Consider the following 27809-nt stretch of genomic DNA (forward strand, 5'->3'; position numbering starts at 1 on the left):
ATCCTAGGTTAACGTGTTACTTTAACTTACCATCAACCTCACCGTAGTAAGACAACCTTACCCTTGACATGGTACTTGATAAAGCTTTTGTTTGCAAATGCTGGCATGATAATGATTTCAAGTAACACGTCTGTGCATTATAAAATGGGGTCTGTGTGGGTATGCATGATGGTTGGCATATTGGCATATAATGTTGGTGCTGAGGGTGTGTTTGTAGATGCATGCACTTATGATGGTTTATCTTTCGATGTATGGCAACAGTTCTGTTCATACCTAATTATACATGGGTGGGTGTATGATGGTGGCTGTGTCACCTTTGGTATTACTTGATTCAACTTAAAATGGAATGTATTTTGGTCAATCATTTATTATGTTTGTGTGTAAAAGAATGTGTGATTATGTGACTAAGTTCTTGCTATCGCAGTGTATAGCATTAGTAAATGGTGGCTGTGCGGTTGTATGGCTGTTGATGTATTTGATGGTATTTATGTTGCTTTATTATGGTTGTCAGTGTGTACTACTGTGTGTATTGTGATATATGAAGGTAGGCACATTAGTGTATAACTTGTGTGTGGGTATAAGTCAGTGGACGTGTGGCCATTTGTTGTTGGTTATATAGATGTATGTTACTGTGCGTATGAATGAAGCTGTGTGATTGCTTGACGGATGTCCGGCTATATACTGTGTTTGTATGTACATATAAAGATGCTTCTACAGTCCTATATGACGTTAGACTGGTGGCTGTATAATTTTGCTTGTATTGTCAAATGCTGTGGGTGAATGCAGATCTTTAAGAGCATGAGTTAATGGTCAGAAGAAATATTTGATGGGAGGGATGTTGGCATATAACATAGTTAATAATGTTTTATTTTGTATAGTGTTATTTATTTTTTGAACAGGTGTATGGTGTGCCAAACACTGTATAAAAGGGATGGGAGTTGAGGTAGTACATTGGGGCTGGGACACAAGGTGAAGTGATCACTTTAACCAGGGATTTACTTTTACTTTTTTATGGCAAGTTTTTAGGGATTTTCATATTTTTTCCAAATGAAATTTAGTAAAAAAAGAACCTTTGCCTTGTGGGACACCCCCATACTACTAAGTCAGCATTAATCACTAAAACCGTTATTGATTGAGGAAGAAACATTGAGATGTGTTTTACTGAATTATTGATTATGTTTTTAAGTTTGTAAAAGGATGAATGATTGCATGTCATATATGAAGTCCATTCACAAAAAGTGGTTGCCAATTGCACACCAAATTTTTGCACATGGAATCTGATTTTGAGACCCGACCTAAATATTTATAAGTCGGGTCACAAAATGAGAAAGACGGGGATAGTGGCCTGCAAGGAACAGCAGACTACCATCCCTGTCATTGTATACCAAAGGCAATAACTTTTTCAACTTTAAAGCAGCATGCACTCCAAAAAGAACTGCTGCTGCTTTGAAAAACTTCGGTCGGATGGAGTCGGTTGTGGTGTCCTTGACCACTGCCTGGGTAACAGATCAATGGTTTGAGACTGGAGTTCCAGTTTCAAACCACTGAAACATCCTATACCGATTTGCAAATTGGAAGGAAGACCCCTTTCATGTACCTTCCAAATCGGTATGGATTGCTAGCCCCATTTTGCAATTGGGAAAAGTTTACTAAATCGTAAGATGGGGTTAGTACATATCAATAGAGATTTTAGGGTCTCACACCCTGTGATTTTGTGAACTGCAGAGATTGTGATTAAATAATTCTTACTTAGATCTACATCAAAGTTTTTGGAGTGGCATTGAAGATAACTGGGAAATGCTGATTGGGTGGGTTCATAATTGCTGCTGTGTTGGCATACCATGCTAGATATGTAGGTGGATGATGCTGGATGTGTGCATGTTGGTGGTTGTTTGGATGTACGGTGCCACCGGTCTTGGCATATGATAGTGACTGTTTGGGAGCATGTTGATGGCCATTGTTATTTGAAGTTATGGCATGTTTGTGAAGTGAGTGTGCATCTTCTCGGCTCCATTTTATCTCTAGTTTCTTTTTATCCACTTCTGATTCCATGAATATATGTTACAGACCTTTATTGAGCACCAGCAGCTGTGCTTTAGCTACTTTGATTTAACCTTGTGTGCACAGTTATATAGTTTGTCTTTTACTCCTGACATTCTGCTGCCACTGATCGCCTTTATAGATTATTATTGTGCCTCTCTTTTGAACTGATACTGTGACTTTATTCCCTCATTTTGCTTTTCTTTTCTTAGAAGAGACCTTGGATTCAGACAATGTACATTTAGCCAGTACTGTTTTGCACAAGTCAGCTGATCCTTTGATTTTCTCCCTAACTTTACTTCTGGTTGCTTCTTGCTTTGCCAATTATTGTCCATCTAAGCCCTATCCTAGATGTCCCTCTCTCTCTGGTATTTGGTGTGACTATTCTAAATAATTGCTAAGAATACATGTATATATTCGCACCCAAGGATATATGGTAATAAATGCACTAAATGCATAATAGTGAACCTACTCCCTTGAGGAGTTTTGTAGATCAATTCTGTCTCCATTGCTGTGGAAGTCAAGGGCCACACTTCCCCGACAGGGACCACCTGGGTTACGGGGTTGCCCCTTTTGTTCTAGAGAAGTATTCTAACTTGAAAGCATGCAAACATGCACTCCATCCTTACTGAGCCTTTCGTGCAATGTACATGTCACCACAGTGTGTCAATGATTCAGCTCGATCCTGAGCTTAAGCCATCCCATATGTCAATTAAACATCTTGTGTGTCCCTAAGTTTCTTTGCTTTTGATCTCTATCCAGAACCTACAAGAGGAGACATCAGACAGCGCAACTAGGGTTGAGTCAATTTTCTGATACACTGTTTTGAAACCCACTTTATCCTGCTGAGTTTTAATTAAATCAAATGTTTAACTAGTTGATTGGCAATAGAAACTGCACTTCGAAACACTAATACTTTGACAGACTTATGTTGCATCTAATATCCACTTTGTATTTTCTTTCATAGGACCTTCCATGGACGTACCACAGTTTTCCCACTCGGGACACCACAGCTTGAACCTTGAGCCTCTTACAGGACACATTGTGTTTCCAGGGAACATCCACTCAGTGATTCATACAGCCTCCACATGTAGGTGCTCATCTTTCTTGTAGGCTGTATGGTTTAAGTGGGGAAACGAGGGACGCCATTCAGAACAATATATTGTAATTGTTAAAGCTAACCAAGCAGATAGTGTGAAACATGTAAGAGCACCCAGCCCAGCACAGCTGATAGTCGGTTGGAGAGGATTAGCTCGTATGGATGAGTTTGCGAGTGTGACAATTTATGTAGGATAGACGTCAAGATACAACAGCTCTTGGGGCTTGCCACCCAAAACTCATTTAGAGACAAACACTATGTGAAAAAGTAGCACATGGCCAGCCACCTGTAATTCAAGTGATGCTGACCTTCTTTAGATCCACTGACAAATTGAGCTTCTAATTCTAGCTTCCTTAAGGATAAACACCCAAATCTGGGATTATATTGAAGACTGGCATCTGCTGCATGGATGAGGTTGGAAGGCTGACCTGCTGTAAAGTTACTATTAATATTTATGGCGCTGTCACAATTCCTAGTTATCAGTTTTATTGTGCACACCCTGCCATTATTATTGCACTACAATGCTATTTGTTAGTCAGTGATCTGATTTTTGAAAGGTTTCTATTATAGATTGCAGCCTGATTTAATTTAGCAAAGATTTGTTGTCGGTGGAGAGAGTATACCGGATTAATGATTTGTACAATTTTTAGTGGGTAAAACCAGACAAACATGTACCAAAATTGTTTTCGTCGTTCAGTTGTTATCTGCGAAAAAGTTTACCATGCATAACAAATTCACAAAAGGCTTTAGTTTAAGGGTGTCATTTCATGTGTTGTGCCTACGATGTGGGTTAAAATACCCTGAGACCCAGGCTGAATCTCTTACTAAACATTAATTTATATTTTCTGAAGTATTAAACAAGTTCCATTTAAATATACTGACACCAAACAGGCTTAAACCAGAATAACAAAAGATATGTACATGTAGCATTACATGGCACAAGTAATAGAAAGTATGCACTAATGATAAGTAAATAGTTTAAACTTGAAAATAAAACTGGATAGGTAAATATGTATGTTCCCGTATATATTCTTATGTGCAACTCTTTTGAATGATATAGATGTAAAGACCACATATAATGATCACAGGTAAGGGGAAAGACAAAAACATACTAAGTTAGGGCATGGTTAGACAAGAGAATACTAGCAAACTGCTGCAGCATTGTTAGAACCTGGGGTAGCCTGACCTAGGGCAAGACATGTATGTCAGAGGCACAGTGAAGGTTGCAAACCACCCAACAGTAAAACCACGCAATAACACACAAAAATAACGCTACACCAAAATGTGGAAAAATAAGTACTGCTTTATAAAAATAATATACTCTTTGTTTTCAAAAATATACAGCTTAGGACATTTCAGGTTACTTTAGAATCAGCAATTATACTTTTAAACTACTTTAGCAATTTATCAATTATCTTCTTCAGTACATTACATTTAGTTGTCTTCAAATCAGTAGTCCCACTTCCAGAGATGTTAACCTGTTTCAATAATACATTACACTTGTCAATAAATTAATAATAACACTTCAGACTTGCTATCTCAAATCAATGACCAACATCAATTGTGCATTTCATCAGACTCCAGAACCAATTTCAAATGGTTACTATACTGTGCACAATACTAGTCTCCCACAGCACCAACCTCCCTCACTGCTGTCAATTGTAAAGGTGCTTTTCCCAGCAGAGCCACGTGTCAGATACACCTCTCAGGAACTAACCGAGGTAGCTCCACCCTCTGGAAGGGACTCTTTATTCCCTTACTCGTGTAGTCTTGCTCCCCTCCCCTCGTATAACGCTCCTTACTTGTAGGCCGGTTCTTGAGGTGTCAGAGCGGGTGGGGAAGACCACGTGTTAGGATAATTATGCCCAGCACCGGCGAGGCTCACCAGCCTCCAGGGCACCTCAGCTCCCCTCTCCCACTCGAGCCGGCTCCTCTGGCGGCGCTCGAACAGGGAAAGGATTATGCCAGCTTCTCCCAGCAGGCGGTCGGCTTCCTCCCTTCCCCCCTCTCGCTCGCGCTGGCTCTTCCGTGTGGCGCTTGAGCGAGGGGGAGATTACTTCACCGGGCTGCAGTGGTAGCAGGCGCTCAATGAAAACCCCTGGCGCCTCTCCTCAGCGCCGGTCTCCAGAACACTCTTTCCGGGGCATGCGCTGTAGCGCTCGGCTGGCGCCGCCTCCCTCTGCGCTCGCTCGTAGAGCAGACGCTTCACTCCTGGGCCTGCCTACTCCTTTGCCCCTCCTTCCGGGGAATACAGCAACAACCAGGCATGCGCGAAGGCGCCGACTAGAAGCGTCTCACCGGGCTTTCCCTTGGCAACCGATTGTCACTCGGCCATACAACAGAAGCACGGAAGGCGCCCCCGGGGTCCCGCTCACGAGGGAAAGCCTCGCAAGGCTTCTCAGGCTCAGTGGATCCCGGGGGGGGGGGGGCTATTCCAATGCGCGATCGGTGCCCCAGGGGTCCCGGACCCGGCCGAGGCGGCGCTGACCCAGACACAATCCGGCGCCGATCTCTCCTGGTCACTGCTCCACAGCAGGTGAGAGTTGACTCTCGATGGGGTAATTGAGTGAAGGGACAGTCACTGAAGCCAGGGCAGGATGGTTTTGAGGGCTGAATAAAAGGGTGGGGGGCCACCAGAATTAACCCTCTACTGTTAAAGGGAATCAGCAGAATTCCTTTCACTGGGCAGAGGACTGTGCTCCGCAGCGCCACAGTCTCCTTCTCTTGTTCACACCCCACTATTTTGAAGCTAGGGGTCAGTCAGGCGCCCAGGGTCTCCCTTAACCAGCCACAGCGGGGACAAGACAAGGATCCCAAAGGAGGAGTAGAGAAGTGGATTAACTAGGCTGCTTCCCAATCCAGGAGATCAACCCTCACACTAGCCTCACCCCACCTTCCAAGATAGCCTATCCTCCAGCTGACTCTCACAGATAGACAAAATGGCTGCCCCGCATTCCGCCTTATATAGGCTGACCATCAGTGGTCCAGATTGGACCAGAAGGTTCTAGAACACCCTATGCTAGACTATGGCCAAGTTCTGAGTGTGACAGTTAGGGCAGTTGGTAGCCACCATTTTGTGTGGTTCCAACTTTTCCTGTCAGAACAGGCCTCTGGGCCTGAGGTGAAAAATTATGAGGGGGGAAAAGAACACCTATCCCCTGGGCCAACACCTTGAAAAGTCAGTGGACAAAAATTAGCAAGGGTATGAGGGGCAAAAAGGGGACAAAATAAATAATAAATAGGAGGGACTACGCCAAAAAGCCAGACAGGTCTAACACGCGTCCCCCCCAGCTGAAAGTGGGGAGAACTACCCAACCCCTTGGGAGTCCTCATCACTAAGGCGGAAATACCTGGAGAGACCGTCTGCATTGGCGTGGTTCACTCCAGGTCGATGTTCCACCCGGAAGTCCATTCCCTGTAGGGAGATGGACCACCTCAACAGCTTGGGATTTTCCCCCTTCATTTGCATCAGCCAACGAAGGGGTCGGTGGTCAGTCTGAACCAGGAAGTGCGAGCCAAAGAGGTATGGCCGCAGCTTCTTCAGAGCCCACACCACCGCAAAAGCTTCCCTCTCAATGGCACTCCACTTCTGTTCCCGGGGAAGCAGTCTCCTGGATAAGAAGACTACAGGCTGATCCAGGCCCTCTTCCTTTAGTTGCGATACAACTGCCCCAATGCCATGTTCGGATGCATCTGTTTGGACAATGAACTCCTTGGAGAAGTCTGGGGCCTTCAGGACCGGTGCCCACACAACGCCTGCTTCAATTTCTCGAAAGCTTGCTGACAAGCTCCCGTCCAAACTACCCGTCGAGGTTGTTTCTTCGAGGTGAGCTCTGTGAGGGGCGCTACAATAGTGCCATACCCCTTCACAAAGCGACGGTAGTAGCCTGTGAGGCCCAGGAAAGCTCGGACCTCAGTCTGTGTCTTGGGGGGTTCCCAGGCCATGATTGCCTCAATCTTCGCCTGCAGGGGCTGCACAGTCCCCCTACCCACCAAGTGTCCAAGGTACACAACCGACCCCTGTCCAATCTGGCATTTGCTGGCTTTGATGGTCAATCCAGCTTGTCTCAGGGCCTGGAGAACTGCTTGCAAATGCTGCAGATGGTCCTCCCAACTGCTACTGAAGACAGCAATGTCATCCAGATAAGCAGCAGAGAAACTCTCCATTCCAGAGAGGACCTGTTTCACCAGCCGCTGAAATGTGGCAGGGGCGTTCTTGAGCCCAAAGGGCATCACACAGAACTGGAAGTGTCCCTCAGGCGTGGATAAGGCTGACCTTTCCCTTGCTCCATCTGTCAAGGAGATCTGCCAGTACCCTGAAGTGAGGTCAAAGGTACTCAGATATTGGGCAGCTCCTAGCCGGTCAATCAATTCATCCGCCCTAGGGATCGGATGAGCATCAGTCTTTGTCACTGAGTTCAGTCCTCGGTAATCCACACAGAACCTCCGTTCAGGTGTGGTGCCTGGTGGTGCGGCTTTTGGCACGAGCACCACCGGACTGGACCAAGGGCTGTTAGAAGGTTCAATAACTCCCAGCTCTAGCATCTTGGCAACCTCTCCATGGATGCTAGCCTTCACCTTGTCGGACAGCCAGTAGGTCTTCGACTTCACTGGTGGGCTGTCCCCTGTGTCCACGTCATGGGTACACAGGTGAGTCCTTCCCGGGACAAGGGAGAACAACGAAGAGTACTGCTCCAGGATCTGGCGGCAGTCCTCCCGTTGCTCAGGAGTTAGAGTAGGAGAGAGAATCACTCCCTCCACTGACCCATCCTTCTCTTGAGACGAAAATAGATCTGGGAGAGGTTCGCTTTCCGCTTCCTCTTCCCCGTCAGTCACCATCATCAACATGACTTCAGGCCTCTCATGGTGGGGCTTGAGACGGTTGGCATGCAGCACCCGTAGGGGCTGTCGAGGGGTCTTAAGGTCCACCAGGTATGTGGCCTTACCCTTCTTCTCCAACACCTCAAAGGGGCCTGTCCAGCGATCCTGGAGGGCACTAAGCTCTCCAGGCTCCATCACCCACACTTTCTGGCAAGGCTCCAATTCCACCTGGTGAGCATTGTGGTCATACCACTCCTTCATGACTGCCTGGCTGGCCTCCAAGTTGTCGGAAGCTTGCTTCCACAACTTCGCCATTTGGCTCCTGAAGGCCAGCATATAGCTCACCACATCCTGGGGAGGTTTCCTGGGAGACTTCTCCCAACCTTCCTTCACCAGGCTGAGAGGACCGCGTACAGGGTGCCCATACAGAAGCTCAAAGGGGCTGAAGCCCACTCCCTTCTGGGGCACTTCCCTGTAGGAAAAGAGCAAACAGGGTAGGAAGACGTCCCATTTCCTCCGCAGGCTTTCGGGCAGACTTCTGATCATGCCCTTCAAGGTCTTATTAAACCTCTCAACCAGTCCATTCGACTGGGGGTGATAAGGAGTGGTGAACCGGTAGGTCACTACACACTCCTTCCACATTGCCCGCATGTAAGCTGACATGAAGTTGGTCCCCCTGTCGGACACAACTTCCTTGGGAAATCCCACTCGGGTAAAGATTCCCATTAGGGCTCTTGCCACTACAGGTGCAGTGACTGTCCTCAGAGGAATTGCCTCTGGGTACCATGTGGCATGATCCACCAGAACCAGGATAAACCTGTGACCAGCTGTTGTTGGTGGATCTAAAGGCCCTACAATGTCGATGCCCACCCTCTCAAAGGGTGTGCTAACGACTGGAAGTGGTTCCAGGGGAGCCTTTAGCTTCACCCCTGTTTTCCCACTGGCCTGGCAGGTTACACATGTCCGACAGTAAGTGTTGGACGCCACTTTCATCTGAGGCCAGTAAAAGTGGAGGACAAGCCGTGCAAAGGTCGTGTCCTGGCCTAAGTGTCCTGCCAGGGGTATGGCATGAGCCAATTCCAAAAGAAAGGCTCGGTACTGTTGCGGGACTACCAAGGCCCTTGATGAACCAGGCAAGGGTACCTTGGGTTCACTGTAGAGGAGTCCATCCTCCCAGTAAATATGGTAGTGTCCCGTAACATCACCTGCTGCTTGGGCTTCAGCCTGTCGCCTCAGTCCCTCAAGGGTGGGGCACTCCCTCTGCCCCTTACAGAATTCCTCTCTGGTAGGACCTCCCTCCACATGCCACTCAGCAGGGATGGGTAAATCCTCCAGAGAGTCTACTTCCCCCTCCACGGACTCCTGGTCCACCACCGCAGGTGGCCGATCTGTCACATGGGGTGTGGAAGCCGGAGCAGGCTCTCTCTGTCTCCGGGTCTGTCCCTTCTTAGCAGCGGGTTGGGCCATTGTTCCAGGCTCCAACCCAGGCGAACTCCCTCTCCGGGCAGTCGCAGACCGTGTGCTTGCACAGGCCCAGTCAGGTGTACCCAGCATCGCAGAATGCGTCCGGTATTCCACCTCTCTCCAAGTGTTGTGTTCCATGTCATTCCCCAACAGACAATCGACTGGCACGGCAGGGCTTACGGCAACTCGAAGTGAACCTGCAACCCCCTCCCACTCAAAGGGAACCTCAGCCACTGGATAGTGGCCCATTCTGCCGTCAGCCATCGCGGCGGGGTGGAGTACATTAGGAACAACCTGCTCTGGAGACACCAGTTGACTTCTCACCATAGTCATACTGGCTCCTGTATCTCTCAGAGCCTCCCCTCTCTGGCCATTGATGGTGACCCATTGCCCATACTTTGTAGTATTTGGGGGCACCTGGATCTTTGGAACCATCTCCCGCTCTCCCAGGGACACTAAGGTGACACCCGCCCACTCACCCCCCTTATCTAAGGGCAACTCCTCCCCGAGCGCTACACTAGCTACTCCCGGTGACTTTCCTCCGGTGGGAGGGGGTGGTCTCTTTGGGCATCGGACATCCCCCTTATAATGTCCAACACCACCACATTCGAAACAGTGGAGAACCCTTGGCTGCTGGCTTTGGCCAGGATTAGGGTTTCTGGGCGGGTTTGCCCTAGGGGTGAAACCTGCTCTCTTCCCTTGGAAGTTATTTTGGGGACCTTTGGAGAACTCCTTTTTATCTCCCCCCTCCTTCTTCTGGGGGGCGCCCTGTCTGGCTTTTTGAGAATCTCCTCCAGTCCCCTTTGAGGACACCCGGGTACTTGCCCAAGTGTCCGCCTCCTCTGCAAGCTTCCGGGGATTGGTCAGCTTGCTGTCCACCAGGTGTTGGCGCAGCTCAGGAAAACATTTCTCGAGGAGGTGTTCTTTCAAAAATAGATCGTACAGCCCCTCATAATCCTTCACCTCGCTGCCCTTGACCCAACCCTCCAAAGCTTTCTTGGCGTAGTCTAAGAAGTCTACCCAATTCTGGGTACTCAGTTTGTGACTTCCCCTGAATTTCTGTCTGTACCTTTATGGGGTAAGTCCAAACTTCTTCACCAGGGCCACCTTCATCGTGGGGTAGTGGGTTTCCTCCTCCGGCTCCAGAGCCAACAAGGTGTCCCTGCCAGCCGGGGGCATGTATTTATACAACCCACCCCCCCAGTGAGTGTCTGAGATCCCGTGAGCCCTTAAAGAAACATCGTAGGCGGCCAACCATTTGGCAATGTCATCGCCCGTGGTGTAACTGGCGACGACATCTTTGGGTAAATAGGGTCTGGACTCCCTGGTGTTCACCTTGGTTTCGCTGCCACCATTATCTGGGTTGGGAGACTTTAAGGTTAAAGCTTGTAGGTCCATTTCTTTAATGGTTCGCTCATGAGCTAACCTCTTGTCCTCCCTTTCCATATCCATCCTAGCTAGTTCCAACCTCATTCTCCTCTCCTCCCTCCTATCTTCCAGCTCGGCTTCAGTAAAACCCCTCTCTGAGACGCTGCTGCCCACCCTCGAAGGTGTCCTGGGACCTGTTAACAGATTCCCCCCCTCCAGCTTGGTACAACATGGTAGTCTCAAGGACAGTGCCCCTGTCACTTCCTTCCGTGTCCAGTTCCTCCCTTGAACGAGCTTCCACCCATGCCCTTATGCTGGTCAGCAACTCGCCTTTCCTGGCACCTTTCTTAAAGAATACCCCCTGTTGCTGACACCACTCCTTGAGTTGGGTCACGCTGTAGGATTCCAGCTCCTCAAAATTTAATTTCATCTTTTATTATGGAATAGAACTAACACACAGGGGAAAACCAGGAAGTGACCTGAGGTTAACCTCCACCCACCACCAGAAACAAATTTGGAAAAATCAAAAGACAAATTAGGAGGGCCGCAAGGAGAAAACTCCTGGTGTAGGTTTAGTGTATTACGTTGAATTACTATTGAGTAGCTGCAACCAAGTCAGGATCCCACCGCTAGGCACCAATCTGTTAGAACCTGGGGTAGCCTGGCCTAGGGCAAGACATGTATGTCAGAGGCACAGTGTGAAGGTTGCAAACCACCCAACAGTAAAACCACGCAATAACACACAAAAATAACGCTACACCAAAATGTGGAAAAAAAAGTACTGCTTTATAAAAATAATATACTCTTTGTTTTCAAAAATATACAGCTTAGGACATTTCAGGTTACTTTAGAATCAGCAATTATACATTTTAAACTACTTAAGCAATTTATCAATTAGCTTCTTCAGTACATTACATTTAGTTGTCTTCAAATCAGTAGTCCCACTTCCAGAGATGTTAACCTGTTTCAATAATACATTACACTTGTCAATAAATTAATAATAACACTTCAGACTTGCTATCTCAAATCAATGACCAACATCAATTGTGCATTTCATCAGACTCCAGAACCAATTTCAAATGGTTACTATACTGTGCACAATACTAGTCTCCCACAGCACCAACCTCCCTCACTGCTGTCAATTGTAAAGATGCTTTTCCCAGCAGAGCCACGTGTCAGATACACCTCTCAGGAACTAACCGAGGTAGCTCCACCCTCTGGAAGGGACTCTTTATTCCCTTACTCGTGTAGTCTTGCTCCCCTCCCCTCGTATAACGCTCCTTACTTGTAGGCCGGTTCTTGAGGTGTCAGAGCGGGTGGGGAAGACCACGTGTTAGGATAATTATGCCCAGCACCGGCGAGGCTCACCAGCCTCCAGGGCACCTCAGCTCCCCTCTCCCACTCGAGCCGGCTCCTCTGGCGGCGCTCGAGCGGGGAAAGGATTATACCAGCTTCTCCCAGCAGGCGGTCGGCTTCCTCCCTTCCCCCCTCTCGCTCGCGCCGGCTCTTCCGTGTGGCGCTTGAGCGAGGGGGAGATTACTTCACCGGGCTGCAGCAGTAGCCGGCGCTCAATGAAAACCCCTGGCGCCTCTCCTCAGCGCCGGTCTCCAGAACACTCTTTCCGCGGGCATGCGCTGTAGCGCTCGGCTGGCGCCGCCTCCCTCTGCGCTCGCTCGTAGAGCAGACGCTTCACTCCTGGGCCTGCCTACACCTTTGCCCCTCCTTCCGGGGAATACAGCAACAACCAGGCATGCGCGAAGGCGCCGACTAGAAGCGTCTCACCGGGCTTTCCCTTGGCAACCGATTGTCACTCGGCCATACAACAGAAGCGCGGAAGGCGCCCCCGGGGTCCCGCTCACGAGGGAAAGCCTCACAAGGCTTCGCAGGCTCAGTGGATCCCGGGGGGGGGCTATTCCAATGCGCGATCGGCGCCCCAGGGGTCCCGGACCCGGCCGAGGCGGCGCTGACCCAGACACAATCCGGCGCCGATCTCTCCTGGTCACTGCTCCACAGCAGGTGAGAGTTGACTCTCGATGGGGTAATTGAGTGAAGGGACAGTCACTGAAGCCAGGGCAGGATGGTTTTGAGGGCTGAATAAAAGGGTGGGGGGCCACCAGAATTAACCCTCTACTGTTAAAGGGAATCAGCAGAATTCCTTTCACTGGGCAGAGGACTGTGCTCCGCAGCACCACAGTCTCCTTCTCTTGTTCACACCCCACTATTTTGAAGCTAGGGGTCAGTCAGGCGCCCAGGGTCTCCCTTAACCAGCCACAGCGGGGACAAGACAAGGATCCCAAAGGAGGAGTAGAGAAGTGGATTAACTAGGCTGCTTCCCAATCCAGGAGATCAACCCTCACACTAGCCTCACCCCACCTTTCAAGATAGCCTATCCTCCAGCTGACTCTCACAGGTAGACAAAATGGCTGCCCCGCATTCCGCCTTATATAGGCTGACCCTCAGTGGTCCAGAATGGACCAGAAGGTTCTAGAACACCCTATACTAGGCTATGGCCAAGTTCTGAGTGTGACAGTTAGGGCAGTTGGTAGCCACCATTTTGTGTGGTTCCAACTTTTCCTGTCAGAACAGGCCTCTGGGCCTGAGGTGAAAAATTATGAGGGGGGAAAAGAACACCTATCCCCTGGGCCAACACCTAGAAAAGTCAGTGGACAAAAATTAGCAAGGGTATGAGGGGCAAAAAGGGGACAAAATAAATAATAAATAGGAGGGACTACGCCAAAAAGCCAGACAGGTCTAACAAGCATGATATATTTATTGTATGCCACTGGGTAGGTATAGTTAGGTCAGCGTTTTTTGTGCTGCTAATAACTTTAGCACCGGTTGGTGAATCTCCAGGAAATCTTCCAAGAAAATGCTCTTTTTTACTTTGTTTGTGCATGGAAAGTTTTGTGGTTATCCCTCAGGTGGGGGGCCGAGAATAAAAGAGCAGTCCCAAAACATAAAACCCCCGGCATTTTCTGTAGACTTGCTTAAGAAGTGCTACTGCAAAAACCGCTGAACGCAAATAAACCAAATTTGGCAGGAAGCTAGAGCTCTGTCTGCAGATATTTCTTTTTGTGATTTGGTGTAAATCCATTCAGTAGTACTTGAGAAATTAAGGTTAAAAGATATTTGTATATCTGGAAGGGTGGGTCTGCGAGAGGCTCTCAAGAGTCTCGAGGGAACAGCAGTTTAAAAACTGAGCATTCCGATTGGCTCAGGAAGCATTTTTTTTCCCTTGGGCCATCAGACTCCTGCGGGTGCGAGCACTCTGATTGGCTGCAGCAACATAAGAAAAATTTTACTGGCAGCCATTACACGATTTGGGGACTTAGTACCCTGTCCTTAACATTTTCAAAAAAATGATATAAGGGGTAGGGTAGGGATATCCTGCCACCCAAAATTAAAAAAGAAATCAGCAGTTTTTGCCACGATACCTCTTGACTCTGGCGGGATAGTGGTAAAAAGAAAAAAAATGGTGCCCGCCATTGTTTTTTAATATATATATATATATATGGGGAAGGCATCAGTAGGGCCCTCCTTCCTTAGCCCATTTAGGGCTCCTGGGATTACACCCCCTGGGTCCCTCTCCCGAAGTTGTTTTCAGCCCCTGGGACCTCAACCCCCGTAGCCCTATATATTTAGTAAGAGGAGGGAGGCCTATGCCACCTCATGCCTTTTTTGGTCCCATCCCATGGCTGTCACTTTAATTAAAAAGGAGGGGAGCCACATCCCCTGGGGCCAGCTCACCTACTGTGTCCCAGGGAACCCACCCAGGGACACAATAGTTTCCCTGCCTGCATTACCACGGGCCAAGAATCTTGTTTGCACTCATCTGGAGGGGGCATTTCCGAATCTTCCTCCAAATGGGAGCAAATACAAAGGGGTAGAATTATTAATGAGTTGTGCCGCACAAGGAGGCGCAAGGGTGACGCAACTACTGAGTTACATTTATCAAGCCACACATGGTCACCTTGATAATACACTCAACGCAGAGCAAATCATTGCGTTGTGTTACTCTGCCCCAGGGAGGTGTTCCATGGGTGGAGCGTGGGTGTTTTCAAACATCCACCCATGGATTGTGGCGCATTCCCAGATGTATCATTACTAGTAGACCTGGGAATGAGTCAAAATGCTACGCCTCCCAAGGTGAGATGTATTGTGGAGAAATATCTCTATTTCTCTTTGTTTTTTCCTCTCTTTGTTTGTTGCATTCTGCAGCTTACAAAGAAAGCAGAAAATGCCTCAGAGGATTGTTTTTGTGCAGGAAGGTGTCCTTGCTGCATAAAAACAATCCTGTCTGTAACGCAGGTACTCTTGACCATGATACAATGGGGCCTGCATTGATGCTAGGCTGCCAAACGTGCACCAGCACGTGCTATCTACAGGAATGCACCGTAAAATGTTAAATACAGCACATTCCTGCCATTTTCCTTTCACGCAGTGCAGAATGGTGGCTTGCTGCACTGCATGAAATATAGATAAATCTGCCCCTAAGTCTGCTCCCAGCCAGCTGGATCTTTAAAAATGCTCCAGCCGGCTGGGAGCAGACTGCATGCGCTGATGCAGGCAGGAAAACAGAACAACATATTGCTCCCATGGAAAGAGAGCTGCTCCCTCTGGGTAGGAGCAATTCCAGCTCCCTCACCCTCCAGGGAGCTGGCTGGGGCCGCGGGGGTGTCCACCCCGGGACATAGCTGTTTGCTTTTGCTTGGCGGGAGTTGTGAGCTATGACAGTTCCCGTAAACACTCCGGTTCCTTGGCAGGTGTAGTGAAAGTGCTCCCACCCACTGGAAGTGGAGGTTTCATTTCTTTCCCTGCCCGTAGACTTGTGAGATGAGGGGAGCCCGTAAGGCCTTGAGGCACCCCGCGGTCCCTGGGGAAAAGAGCAAAAAGAGGCAAAATAAATGTCAGAAACAAGCAGAAAGAGGTAGAAGAAAGGTCAGCAAGGAATAGAAAGATGCAAGATGAAGGGGAGAAACTAGCAGTAAGAGGCAGAATAAAGGTCAGAAATTAGCAGAAAGTCAAAAATAAAAGTGAGAAAAGAGCAGAAAGAGGCAGAATAGAGGTGAGACACTAGCAGCAAGCGGCAAAATAGAGGTCATAAATTAGCAGAAAGAGGCAGAATAAAGGTTAGATATTTGCAAAAAGCAGCAACATAAAGGAGAGGAACGAGTAGAAAGAGGCAAAATAACGGTCAGAATTGAGCAGAAAGAGGCAGAATAAAGGTCAGAAATTTCCAGAAAGAGGCAAAATAGAGGTCAGAACCAAGGCACAAGAGGCGGAATAAAGGTCAGAAACAAGCAGAATAAAAGTCAGAAACAGGAACTGTATGCAGTTGGCAAGTAAATGAGGATGTGAAATAAAGAACTGTTATGGATTTATCCATGCATCAAATTGGAGAAAAAACAGCCACTGTTTCCATCTATAAACGTGAAATGTGAACTTACATGGGAACCTCAGTTACACCTTGCACCTCTCGCATTACTGGTGGGAAATATGTAATTTGTCCCTAGTCACTGTTCAGGGATATCGGTAATAAATTAGACCAATAAGTGACTCTATGGTATTGCATATAATTAAGACTTATCTGAGTCGAAACTCGTCATGCTACGTGTTCTGCCAGAAATAAAGGATGCTTAATTAACGACAGTGGTTGGGCTTGATTGTGCACGCCAGGAGGGGAGGAGGGGAGGGGAGGGGTGTGTGTGTGTGTGTGTGTGTGTGTGTGTGTGTGTGTCTGTGTCTGTGTGTGTGTGTGTGTGTCTGTGTGTGTCTGTGTGTGTATATATATATATATATATATATATATATATATATATACACACACAAAGAGAGACACACTATACAGCACGAGCTGCGGAGGGAAAGAAGCAACAGGGACAGAGGTGGGTGGGTGGAAAAGTACCGAATGCACCCCGTATGATTCAGTAGGGGAGCATGGGCACTGGAAAAAGTGATGAGGGCCAATTGGAAGCTTCTGGTCTCTGACCCTATTATTGGAGAACTTGTAGGTACGAAACCACAGGTAACATACCGTAGGGCACGTTCCCTGAGAGATAGACTTGTACACCGTTACCTAGATGAACCATCGAAAAATAAGTGGCCCCCTATCCCTAAAGGTTTTTCAGTTTGCGGTAACTGTAAATGTGATCGCAATGGGAAATCACGCAAAGATTACCAGATAGGGACAGGCCAAATAAGAACAATCAAACACCAAATAAACTGCAACACAGACTTCGTGGTCTACGTGCTTGAATGCCCATGTGGCCTCAAGTACGTAGGCAGCACGAAGCATTCTCTTAAGGAAAGGATCTTACAGCACTTACGTGCCATTAACAAGGACCACAATTACCCAATGGCTCGCCATTATGAAGAAAGCCATAATAGCAATAATGGGAGCCTCAGGTTCTATGGCATAGATAAGATACCTAGGAGCATTAGAGGTGGAGATCGAGAGGCACAACTTAGGATTAAAGAGTCCAAAAACATTATTGACATGGGAAGCAAGACCCCAAATGGACTGAATTATGGAGAAGAATTGTCATCCCATATAGGCTCTTGAACACTAGGATGGCACAGGGCTGAGGCTAACCCGCAGTATGAGTAATATGTGTACACAGTAACCACTAGCACAATTTTTAATAGTGTAACTCTCTAGCAATGGACCATCCTTATCAATATGAAAATGGGTATAATAATCTCTATGGTAAAGCAATGCTTTTGCTAGTAATTCTTTAACTCAGATGGTCATTAGTAGAGTAACACAATTTTCACTGAGGAGAAAAATATGTCGGTTATTGAATATGTTGGATAACGAAATGTTATGTTTTGAATTTTTATGATTATGATTTTCACTGTAACTCACTATGTAATATCTCACGTCTCACTTATCCATAATTTATGAGCACTCGAACATTAGACCTGCCACCACCGTAACACTATCCCAGCCTTTGCATGGACTACTTTAGGGAAATCTATGATGACGAAGGGAGCTCCCTTATCATCAAGTATCTCTTTCTGAAATTTAATCTCAAATTGAGTAAATGCTGAGACGGGTTGGTTACACGTAATTGATAGGAGTATCGAACCGCCGTACTTCTTATAACCAATCCACAAAACAGATGGGCGTGTTAAATCCGTAACCGGAGCAACAGCCCACGCCAGACTGTATGAACCAAGGGAGCTCCCGAGACTCAGGACCTAGAATGAATTGGTTAGCTTGTGTGTACCGATCAACACAGGATCCCTTTTATGGTGTGGCAAACCGTTCACAGCAGAGTCGTAATATTGACGAATATCCGAAACCTCCGGACGGGTTTAAAACCAATTGGTAACCGGTAGTTATGGGAGTTCACACTACATTTTCCGACCTCCTTAGTGATTGTGTAGTTCACGATCGCGGAGCTGAGGATAGTGGCGGTCCGTAACAGTAAAATCACTCTCCGTGTCCCATTTATAAATTAAACACTAACATTGACATTTGCCGAAATATGATGCAATTATAAATTTTGATATGTATATAGACTGTTTTTTATAACAAAAGGCATACAATTGAAGTATTTCTTTTATGTTTATGAATTAAGACATGGATGATGGACTTATATAAAGAGTAAAATGCAAAATGGTGGCTACTTAAAAAAGGCTAATGCCGAAACGCGTCGTCCTTGTTCCACGAGTGCACAATAAAGGATTTGTGCAATGATCTCATGGTGTGTCGTCTCTGTGTCCTTTTAACTAACGGGACTCGGAAGCTGTGGATGTTAAGAGTAGCGGCTGCTACTACCGACGACATCAGCGGTGATTGGTTGCGGATCGCTCGAGCAGCACTTTTGAGCGAATGAATATATATATATATATATATATATATATATATATATATATATATATATATATATATATACACACACACACACACAAAGAGAGACACTATAAAGCACGAGCTGCGGAGGGAAAGAAGCAACAGGGACAGAGGTGGGTGGGAGGAGAAGTAGCGAGAGAAAACATGAGCACTCATGTGGAGTGCTCAAAAGCAAAAATAGAAAAACAAAGCAATGGCCGGGCAGTATTGAATTAGCGTCAAAGTACACAGACCTAGTGTAATAAATCACTGGGTTGGACAACCATTTGTGTTGATTGACTTATTTTTTTATAAAATATTTCGTGCAAGAAATTCTTTGGCATCAAAAGATACAACACAACATTCATAACAAAATACAAATACAAATTCAGTGAACTGAGAGAAAATTATCAAAACAGTGTGTAAACAAAGAAATTGTCATACATAAATAACATGGACAACTATAGAAAGGCCTCAAGTTAATCACTTTACAGAGGCTCCAATCCTGGATATGAAATAGACAAGGGGACTATTGTGTTTGAAAGAAACCTCCTTGTTACAACCCTCACAAGATACACAGTGGATACCACATCAGGTGCTTAGGCTAGGAACAACATAGGAACAGTTAAACAATTCCAGAGTGTATTTTAGTTGGATCCTAGCGTGCCCTAACAATTTGGTATCTTGGAGGTGAGAACGTCGACGCGTTTCGAACCCAATACCATTCGATGGGTTCTCCTCAGGACATGGACTGGGGGGTTGTTGTCACTGTGAAACAATTAGGACACGGTGTAAGTGGGGGGTCATTTCAATAAGCTCATCGCGTGGACTCACCCACTTCAAAATTTAAAAAGTACCTTATTTGTGAGGTGGAGGGGTCACTCCCTGCGGGAAGAATGAAATGCGAGATTTACATTAGATACAGTCTACCTATGTTGTAGATGTGCTGCACACAGGTTGTTACGTAAAATCAAGGCGTACCTTGACAGTGGGCGAAGTTACCGCTGAACAAGGACGCGGTGCCGGCCGTGATCAGTTGTTCGGTGTGTAGATCTAAAATCTGGAGAGAGGGTAGGGACTTAGTATAACTCTTATTGCCAAGATGATGCACTGGTAAGACACAGAGTGAGTGAAGGAAATCCTACCTTTTTTAACGTGGCAGTTTATTCAGATTGAGCGCGTGGGAGGCGGCGGCCGCCGCACGGGCTGGCGTGCTGTTAAAGAAAGGGGGTCACACGTTTAGACTGACATTAGGATGATCGTGGTTTAATGCAAGTCCGAAAAAGGGGATGCATATCCCAAGCGGATGACTTACTTCTCGGCAGAGAATACAGGCTGCAACGGTCCGGCACACAGTGACTTCCGAGAGACAGCTTGTTGCTAAAGGGGGCGTGTCTCCCTATATTTAAACAGCCTGTGGTCCCAATGCATTGTGGGATTTGAAGTTTTTTGAACTGCCGCAGGGGGTGCGCAGCACGAGACTGGTAGATCGTCTACATGAAATTTGTAGATTAGTGAATCTCCTATTCCCGAGGTTTGGTACAGTGCGGTCACGAGAGTAGCAACGGCATAAGCAGACTAACAGAGCGAACAGACAGGTCATTTATAGATTGCTGAGTTCATTCAGATCGTTCAAACCTGACACTGCAGTGTTGAATTTCAGGATGAGGTACGCCTCTTTCTGTGCCAGTCTTGCATCAGGGTCCCCTCCGGCGCCCGGGACATTTTTTATGCTCGCCAAGATGGTCCACTTGAGATCGTTTGCGGCATGATCCTTTTTCAGGAAGTGCGATACCAGGGGCGCAGTGAGCACTTTGTTGTTGATTCGGGATTTATGTTGAATTATCCGCTGGCGCACTTCTTGTGTCGTCTTCCCTATGTAAATTTTGCCTCAGGGACAGGTTATGGCGTACACTGCGTATTTCGTTTTGCAGTTTGTAAAGTCCTCATGGCGCCAGTGTTTTGTTCCATCGGTGAAATGGGTGCCTTCCATCGTCAAACCGCAGACTGAACAAGTTCCACATTTGTGGTGACCTTTCACTGGGCCCATGTTGAAAAGGGTACTTTGTGTCTCTTTTTTGATAGCACCCCTGGTGGATGAGATTTGCTGTCCTATACTTCGTTTTTTTTTCTATGCGAACAAGGGCTTGCCAATCTCAGGGATGATTTCCTCCACGAGGTGCCAATTGTTCCGGATGATTTTTTGTACCGGATTCGTGTGGGGTCCAAATGTGGACACGCATACCATCCGATCCGTTTGTGGCTTGACCCTTTTCTGAAGTAGATGTTCTCGGGGTGTCCATCTCGCCCTCTTCATGGAGTGTTTTACAAGCTTCTCCGGGTATCCTCTCTCTCTTAGTTTATTCGTTAGGGCTTCGCCATGGATGTTGAAATCTTCAGTTCTTGAACAATTCCTTCTCACCCTAAGGAACTGTCCATAGGGGAGATTGTTCTTCAGGGTCTTAGGATGGTAGCTTTTGTAGTGAAGCGAATTGTTCTTATCGGTTTTCTTCTGGTATAAGGTCGACTTGAGACCATCAGGTGTTGCTTTGATCTCCACATCCAGAAATGGCATCACTCGGCAGTCATACGCCAGGCTGAACTTTATATCTGGGCTTCTGTTATTCAGCCAGTCATGGAACTCTTCCAGACATTGTGGTGTACCATTCCAGATACACCACACATCGTCTATATACCTCATCCATTGCCCGATGTGGGCTTTGTACGGGTTGTTGTTGTAAACGAACCTCTCCTCATACTGGGCCATGTACAGTATTGCCATCTCAGGTGCGAACGGGCACCCCATTGCTGATCCTTTAATTTGTAGGAACATTTCTTCTTCGAACATGAAAAAGTTCTTCTTTAGAGCAAGGGCCGCGAAGTTGACAATCAGCTCAGTTGGTACTCTGTGTGGACGTGGTCTGGTGTCCAAGTACATTTCGATTACATCCACTGCATCTTGTTGCGGGATTTGAGTGTATAAGGACGAAACGTCCATTGTGACCAGAAGTTGAGTATTTGGGTCAAAATCCAAACCTTCCACCTTATTAATGAAGTCCATAGTGTCGCGAAGATACGATGGTACCCTTGTGACAAATTCTTTCAGGAACACGTCCACAAATTTGGAAATGGGCTCCAGCACTGAATCGCATCCCGATACTATCGGTCGACCCGGTGGCGTCTTGGGGTCTTTATGTACTTTGGGGAGAAAGTACAGGTGTGGAGTTCTGGGATAGCGTTTCACCAAAAATTCTGCTTCCTTTGGACCCAGGATTCCTTGTTCTTTTGCTTCCTTCACCAGTCGTGTTATTTCAAAGGTTATTTCCGCCGTTGGATCCTGTGTGATGCGGCGGTACCAGTTCAGGTTGTACACATGGCTTCTGCCTTCTGCTTTGTAAAGTTCCTTCGACCATAGGACCACCGCCCCGCCCTTGTCTGCTGGTCTAATGACCACATCCTGTTGGTTTTTTAGGGTCATGATGGCTTGTCTTTGATCTTTTGAGAGATTGGCTGGTGTGAATCGTTTCTTCTTCTCCAACACATTCAGTGAGGACAGGACTTTTTGCTCGAAAGTAATGATGTTTTTTGCCATGTTATTGCTTGGGGGACAGAAGGAGGACTTGTTTCTGAGGCCCGAAACTTCTATTTGTGGTTGATTTGTCGATTCTCTGAAGAACCATTTCAGACGGATTTTTCTGAAGAATTCAATGACTTCTAGTTTCACTTTGGTGAAGTCTATGCGGGTGTCAGGTACATATGAAAGGCCCAATTGCAGCAGTTTTTCCTCTGCTTTGGTCAAAATCTTGTTGGAGATGTTAATAATGGAGGAATCCTTTACGATTTGTAGTTCCGCTTGCGCGTGCTCATTTCCCATTGTGGTGGTTTGAATTTGGTCCTCTGTTGTTGCTGGCCCTGTCCTAAAAAAGGCCTCTTTTGTTGGTTTTTGTTAGATGATCCTTCGCCTGGGTCTGATTCAGCTGAAGCGTCTGAAGAAGTTTCAGAGAATGTGAGGAATCTTCAAAAGCAAAAATAGCTCCTAAAAAGGGAGGAGTGGATGGGCACATGTACTTGGTCCATGCACTGGGGGAAGGCTAAACACATAAAGAGGCATGACACGAGCATCACGGACAAATGGGGACAAAGAATATGAGAGAGACGGTAGAGCAAGCAAATGTTAAGTCTATGTGTGGGCTGAAGCCCACAGATTAAAAACAACATTTCTCTTCAAAACAGCACATGCACTGTCTAGCCCAGAGGTAAAATTGCATGAAGATTCACTTGTATATGAGTTGAACTAAAAGACACATAATCGGTTTTACTTTTACTGAGAAAACTTAATTGTAAATGAGTTTGTGACAAATTTACTCTGCTGCTAGAAATATAACTTGCTTGAGATTTTGTCTTACAAGATTTTTTTATCCATGTAATATAAATAAAAACGTAAAACATCAAGCAATATCACAGTGTATCCTCACACAGTTTTGTGATCTTTATATGGTCTCCTTGAGGTCATAATGCCTGAATTATATGATATGGCATTAATACCCAATTTGAGGATTTGAATGGCATTTTGTTACCACAATTTTGTTTTTTATTTAAATGGGAATAAAGTAACAAATGTGCAGCGTAAATCATGAGAACAATTCTATTTTTCATATCAGTTGGTTTCGGATGCAATCTAATTCTTTTTTTTTTTTTTTTCCTTTGCAGCGTCTCCCGATGGCTGCCACCCCTCTTCCACAAGCAGAGGCAGCGAGGACCTAAAACGCAGCTCTCACAGCACGCCTAGGGTCTCTGTTCAAATAATGCCTTCCTCCATTGTTCCCAAGCAGGAGATTTTGTAGAGAATGACCGGAAAGACTTGAGCTTGCCGAGGAGAACAAACAACGCTGGAACAGATGCTGTACTGTGTGCTACAAACCAGCCCAGGATGTGGCCTGTTGCATTCGAGTATAGACATTGTAAGATGGCCTGCAGACGAAAAGAGTCTGCTGCACGCCTTACCACATCAGAAGAAGGGGGAACAGAGGCATGGGATTGAATTGTGATGCACTTGGGCCAATCTTCTATCCTGCACACAAGCCCTAGAGAATGACTCTATGGAAGACTCACCTTGGAATTGGTGTGCCCATCAACTCCAAGCAGTCGATTACAACTTTCCTGCAAAAAGACTTTGGATGTTGAAAAAGCAATTTACTTACTGATGGCCAGAAACCAATGTTGTGTTGTTCAGTTAAATACTTACAAAGCGCACATACACCAACCGGTTACTTGGCGCTGGTTGCAGGAAAATACATTGCAGCTCTCAAACTCACATTTCACCAATCGAAATATTGTAGGAACCTTTAATATCAAACTGCAGTCAACGAAGATTCAAAGGAAACATGCCTGTGATGGATGCAAATACTGAAGCAAGGAAAATATCTCAGTAGGGTCTGGAAAATGCTTCAGACATCTCCCCGCAGCATGCAAGAGACCGTTTTGAATGCTGCCAGGGTCTGACTCACACTCTCCTTCTTATGAAATTGATATAATCAGTGCATTCAGTTGGACAACAGTTCTTGTCATGCACGTCTCTACAAAGCTGCAGGCATTCTATAGAAACGAAGCTTTCACCAGTGATGTAAGATGGGTCATCCATTCTGCTGCCTAGACAGCGGTGTGTGCACTGGTTATAATTCTAACAATGCAATAAGAGTGTATTCTTTTGCAGTAAGACTGGGGTAAAACATTACCCAATTCCTACCACTCTTTCCTAGTTGATTGGGCATGGATTTTGAAAAGGATGGTGACAGATTGACCCAAATTCAACCCTTTAATCAGATCAATTTAAAATAAATACAGTATGTCTATGCACACTTTTCAAATTAAGAATCATAGAGAGGGGCCTCACACTGTCGTTTCTATTCATCGCAGGTCTTTGGGGTGGATTGCTCAGGTGACGGCTCCTCCGTGAAGGTGAGGAGCGTCGCCCCACTGATCAAAAGGAAAGATAAATTGATAATGGCGTATCGTTATCATTTTAGTTTTCCTATTGAAGTCAGTAGCTCTTGGGGCGGGGCTGGCCGGAGCAGGGAGAGGAGTGGTTTGCACTCCTTAATGCCCATGATAGCTTGACTGGCCCCTCCTGGGTCGGCCAAACAGTCCTGTGCTCTTTGCATCTTTCCAACCAGGCTTGCTTTACACAGCCTTGTGCGGAACATGCAAAGCTATCCCGTTCCCTGTCTGAGCACTGTGGTTCAGTGCTCAAAACAATCAAAATACTGCACTGCAGCATTGTGATTGGCTATGGGGAGCCTGGGTGCTTCCTGTTGCTTCCTTCTGCCGGCGGAGACAGGAAGAAGACGATAGAGGAGAGGCGGCGGTCGGCCGGCCCAAGTAAGTGTTTTTTTTTCTCTTCATTTCCTGTACCACCACTCCCGATAGGTAGCAGCTGCTCCTGGATTGCCCTCTACAATTTGAGTTCACCTGGAGGCACAGCAATGATTTGTCCTTTGAATGAAGTTATGATTCAATTAGCGAAATTTTGCAAACATGTAAAATGTTTCACCTTATATCTTTTATGCACATTTTGTGACCAAATGACTGTAAAATGCTGGCCTAATTTACCCTGAACTTAAAGCGAGCCTGTTAGTACTACAAGTTCAGAGAACCATCATCAGATGAACTAATGCTCTCTTAGCCCAATTCCCAGATATGTGCATTACTCAAACCACTTTTTGGGGGGAGTTTTATATAGCGCAAACTTGACCCGAAGGTATTAGATCGCTTTACATGCGCACCAGTAGCGTTACAGATAGACACATTTATTTTTTGTTAGGTACTTCTGTAATAGAGTACACTTATGAAAAGAACATTGCCAATTCCAAATAAGGGAGGCAATGTACAGTTCAAGGTGATTGTGATGTACACAGTAGTAGACTTCCTTATATATGTCTTTATTGTTTTTTTCGAGTCTTCTCGGAAAAGCGTATTTATAAAGTGGCCATGCTGTGAAATCAATGTTAATTCCAGCCTTCTGATATATCGCCAATGCACAGTTTGCCAATTTAATCCACATGAACCATAAATTTGACTTATACCTTGAAAATAATGCTGCGCTCAACTTTAACTTTTTTAACAATGTTGATAGATTCACCTAGAAAATAAAATGGAACAACCAATCTTAGAACTCAGGCACTTTCCGGATTCATCTGCAGAAGTGGTCTCTATATATTTGAAATCTTCAATGTATGAATTTGTGTCTTTTTGTGAGTCTGAATGTTCATCTGCCCTGAGAGAGCTGATCCAGCCTTTTCACCAGGAATCACCATTTAAAGGTTTTGCAGAAACATAGTTCAAGCACCAATGAGTCATGACATTTAGGGTGGCAGCTCTTGTGTTGTTATCAGTGGTATATTTGCTTCTGTTCAGCAACATGAAGACATGGTTCACCAAGATAATAACAGGTCCCTTGATGCTGTAGTAAGACACAATGGGGGAGATTCACTAAGATTTTACGCTGTGTTTGCGTCACAAAAGTGATGCAAAATCTTTTTTTCCAATTTACTACCAGCGCTCAACTTGTTTAGCGCTGGAAATAGTGGGAAATTAACGCAAAGCAGTGCATAGCATTGCTTTGCATTACTTAGCGCCAAGGGAGCGTACCTTAGGTGGTGCATCGATGCTCCCATGCAACCACCCATGGTTTCTGACATAAATCCCAATTTACAAAACAAAGTAGACAGGGTTTAGCGTCCGAAAACTGAGCCTGAGTAGATGAAAGCATTTCTCCTTCCTTTTCCGACTTTGTATGTGTTCTGCACTTTACAGCACACATACAATGTCATAAAATGGTTGAAGTCAGTCTCTGCTTGATACTTTGCACTGGAAGGGTACCCTTCCAGTCAAAACCTATGCTAGACTCACGGAGACACTCTTGCACCATAGCGCAAAGGTGCCTCCATGGCGCACAATTGCAAAAATAACAGTTGATGGACAGAATGCAGAACAATGTCACATATTCAGCCCAGTACAGAGATCTGGGCCTAAATCCATCAATTTTTTGCACTCCACACCACCCCAGTTCATGGCGCACAGCAGCTGATTTCAGCGCTGGCCATAGGTAGAGAGGAGGAGCGCTCCCTATTTCAGTAAATCTAGCACATTCCTGCTCTCTCCTTCCCGCACAGAGCAGTACTTACAGCTGCTGCTCTGTATGAGAACTTGATAAATCTGGCCCAATGGGTTGTAGCTTATTCATTAGGAAGTACCACAGGTTAAGTTAAAAGAAACATACCCCACACCCAGCACAGAAAACCTAGTATTCCAAGCGTTAAACTGCCATTAGGAGGATGCATTGTTAGTAACAGTACGTAAGCATACATGCATGTATGTGGTATTTGTGTAGTGTGAACCTACCCAAAATACAGGAAAGCGGCAAAGATAAAGAGACGAGGAGAGATGGATTCCAGGCTATGGGAGCGGAGTGCTTGACGGTGTCTACTGCTTATGTTGTTGTAATGTAGTGTAGTTTAAAGAGCTGTATCTCCATCTCCTTCCTACATTGGAGAAAGGTAGGGTGGTTCTGAAAGATACAGGTATGTAATTACGCTCCCTGTTTGAGTATGTCACTTCTACAACCTAACTAGAAAGGGAGGTAAAATAGATTGCTTTGTCTTTTTTAGAGGAATCCACTTTGTGGAATTAACTACACGCATACTATTCGCACACATCAGGGACCCTCTTGCAGTTACAAACTTCTTGCTCTTCCTAGACTAGGCCCTGGGCTGATTGCTCGTTTTCTCACTCTCCTTTCAGAATTTTGAAGCAGCAAAAGAAATGGCTTTTTTATGACATAAAATAACATACTTCAAGATAACAATTCTATAAGCACCCAATGCGTACCTGAAAACGCTGCCAGGAGGTTTCCATTTTCCTCAAGCCTTTTCAAAATTTCCTAACTTGGTCTGATCTGGTAGAAATATCTTCCAGTAAATCTTCCCTATCCTATCTCACAATTCGGTTCTCCAGCTGAATCATACTTTTCAATTGCCTAGCCTTGCTGTCGTAAATGCCAACCACCATTGTTTTATCAGTGTTGTAACTTAGCTTTCATCGTCTATTGACATTTGATGCTCGTCATCCCAATGTATCGACATAAATAACTATCAAACAGGCAATTAAGTCCCTTTCTATCCA

At 46.0% G+C, this 27809-nt stretch overlaps 1 protein-coding gene across 2 annotated transcripts in view; it reads left to right on the plus strand.

Annotated features, from left to right (window-relative positions):
- LOC147677969 (hepatocyte nuclear factor 4-beta-like) overlaps positions 1–25808 on the plus strand; it is a 365167-nt gene extending 339359 nt beyond the window's left edge. Inside the window, exons 9-10 of one of the 2 annotated variants that reach the window (XR_015302470.1) lie at positions 3008–4297; positions 13552–14152. Coding sequence is in view for 1 of the 2 variants with exons in the window: in XM_086945850.1 (XP_086801976.1) it covers positions 3008–3130; positions 23340–23473 (257 nt within the window). In the remaining variant the exon portion in view is untranslated. Of the gene's footprint in view, positions 1–3007; positions 4298–13551; positions 14153–23339 lie in introns of those variants that run through there. The other variant, XM_086945850.1, reaches the window with a different exon arrangement.
- Positions 25809–27809: the final 2001 nt, after the last annotated feature.

Source organism: Lissotriton vulgaris, chromosome 12 (assembly GCF_964263255.1).
Source record: "Lissotriton vulgaris chromosome 12, aLisVul1.2, whole genome shotgun sequence".
Taxonomy (NCBI): domain Eukaryota; kingdom Metazoa; phylum Chordata; class Amphibia; order Caudata; family Salamandridae; genus Lissotriton; species Lissotriton vulgaris.